We start from the raw sequence: 2,582 nt of genomic DNA, 5'->3' as shown, positions 1-2,582 counted from the left end.
ACACACACATTTTTCACTGATTGAATTTGACAAGTTCTCTTATTTTTAAATCCCGTTTCACAGATTTCATCCTCCACCCTTTTGGGTGAATGCGAGCGGACCAATAGAAATTAGTCTGCACAGCTTGGACATTAGCAACAGCATTTTTATAGGTTCGGGCACAGATCAGCCAGAAGGGTAGAGGGTGATTTAAGAAAAAATATAAATAAATACAATTGGTAAAAATCTGTTTTCCATTAAAAAAACTGAAATATAAAGATATTACAATAACATAAAAATAAAAATCTAAAATAAAATAAAAAAAATAAAAAGCAAACTGTAAAAATTTTTTTAAATTTTTGTTCTTTTCCTTCAATAATACTGGAACTAATTTCCAGTTGCATGACTTCCAACTAATATGGAAAATGTTTTACAGCTATCAACACTGCGGTCATATAATTATTCATTTATAGTTTCATTTCTGACCAACTGCACAACACAGAATATCAACACTAAACCTTTTCCTGTGATACAAAGAAAGTGATGTGAATTTAATATAAAGTGGATGCTAGAAAACATAATTAATACTTTATACAATCAAACTCTGGAAACTAAGCGATTTGGTTACTATAAAGATCCTGATAGTTATGTTTAAAGGTAGAAAAAAGATCCTGCAGTAAAATTCCTCGTCTTTGGCTCAAGTTATAGAAATAACAGAAGGAAGATTACAAAAGTAAACTACTTTAAAACTCTATGAGGTTTTAAATTCATGCCGATTTTGCAAAGTTTCTGACTTAGTTAAATAACATGCTGCTGTCATTTTGCACATCTCTGGTGTTGCCATTTTCTCATATAAATTACGGAAAATGTCCACAGCTGTTTATTGGTTATTTATTCTCTAGATGCACAGCATTTATATTTGTAAAAACACTGTACAGTACCATATTTTATTTTTTATTTTAGTTTATTTCTGCCACATATTCTGTTATTCTTATATACAGGTCCACATTGTGTGACGACTTTAGCTGAAATGCTTTTGCTCCTGTTACGCCACAATTTCCCCATAGTGGGACAATAAAGGGATTTTCTTCTTCTTTTCTTCTGAAAACAAGAAGCACATTTTGGCTCATTGAGTAAGATTATTTATTTGGAGTAAAATTATTACCTAAACAGACTGAGTCTGAATCCAACTAAATGCTAAGCTGCTTGGATGTCATCACCTTATGCCATGAACTGGTGTTTGTCATTTATTTTTGCAAGGTAAACTAAAACTGGGATGAATTTGTTGTTCTTCATTACAATGTCCCAAAGCAGAGGGTCACCTCATCGCTCAGTGGCTCCTCTGAAATGAAAGAAATCACACACCAGAGTATGAGTGCTGTGTGCCTTCACTGGACAGCTCCGACGTCCCCCCGATGGCCAGGATGCCCTCTTTTCTGTTGATGGCTTTGCGGAAGGTTTTGGCCACTTGACTTCCCTTCAGCTCCTTAACGATCTGAGAAGATCAGAGGCAAAAACTCAGGAATCAAACAGAAAGCAGACTTTTTTTTTTGAAAAGAAACAAAACTCAAATTGTTCCCCTCGGTTCTACGTAATTTTGGTAGATGACAGATAATATGGTTCATTTAACAATGAACAATTGGGGTTCAATCAAAATTCATAAATATCCAAAAAACAGACTGGAAGATCAGAACATCAAATCAGCTAGTAATTTGGTTTATCTCATATTAATTAAAAACTTTTTGCTTACTGATGTTTGAGACAAACAGTGAGTCATTTCATTGCAGAAGAAAAACTGTTAATAAAAGCAAATATTTTTGTTTATATTACAATAAAGAGACCAGCAGTCAGACCGCAGCCAATGTTCACAGCAAACAAAGTAAATATATTCTGTACTTTGTTCTGTAATGCTGATAGATGGTTTGTTTGCTGAAATGAAAAACCAACTGAGACTCCACACCGTCTGCTCACTATTTTTACAGACATCTGCCTGAAGCGTTGCTGCTAACATTTCTAAAGGTCCTAGAGGAAAAGGTCAGAGTTAGGTAGAACTAATTAAGCCCTAAATGGCCCCCGCCTGACATCGACTAAAACTGTAAGACAATGTAAATTTAGCCTTGCATATAAAAGCAGAAAATGTGGAGATTAATCCAATAAAAGCAGGCAAATTAATGACTTTTCAAATATAAAGAGAGAAAGGTGTTCGTCTGTCTCCAAGAAGCAGCGACTCCAACATAACCAAGGGATGTAGAGATAACACTGCATCAAATATCAGATTTATTGCTCTGGATGATGAAGAATATCACCTGACAGACCCGACTGTTCAGAGGTTAAAGGTCAAAAACAGAGTAAAACCAACGAGGTAAAAATAAAGTCATGAAGGAGGAAAGATGAGGATTTATCCCAACATTTACCCAAAAGGACACTATGCTGCAACAAATTTGGACAGTGACTTTTTTTCACCTTGATTTGAAAAGGTCAGACAAGTTTGGTATAGGATAAGAGGATTCATGTTGAACGTTTAGTTTCTTTTGGTGATTATTTAGCTTTAGGCAGGCCCAGATCCAGTAATGACCTTAATGTTGGGTTCAATACCTATAAAC

The 2,582-nt window shown here is 34.8% G+C and overlaps 1 protein-coding gene across 1 annotated transcript in view; it reads right to left on the bottom strand.

The window, feature by feature from the left end:
- Nucleotides 1-2,582, bottom strand: part of LOC107087894 (plastin-3-like) — a 32,329-nt gene that overhangs the window by 13,038 nt on the left and 16,709 nt on the right. The window contains exon 4 of the mRNA XM_015379724.1: nt 1,345-1,474. Coding sequence (XP_015235210.1) covers nt 1,345-1,474 — 130 coding nt within the window. The remainder of the gene's footprint in view (nt 1-1,344; nt 1,475-2,582) is intronic.

Source organism: Cyprinodon variegatus, unplaced genomic scaffold (genome assembly GCF_000732505.1).
Source record: "Cyprinodon variegatus isolate N-32 unplaced genomic scaffold, C_variegatus-1.0 Scaffold198, whole genome shotgun sequence".
In the NCBI taxonomy this organism is placed as follows: Eukaryota; Metazoa; Chordata; class Actinopteri; order Cyprinodontiformes; family Cyprinodontidae; genus Cyprinodon; species Cyprinodon variegatus.
The sequence above is the reverse complement of the archived record's forward strand: the minus strand, read 5'-3'. Positions and strand labels throughout refer to the sequence as shown.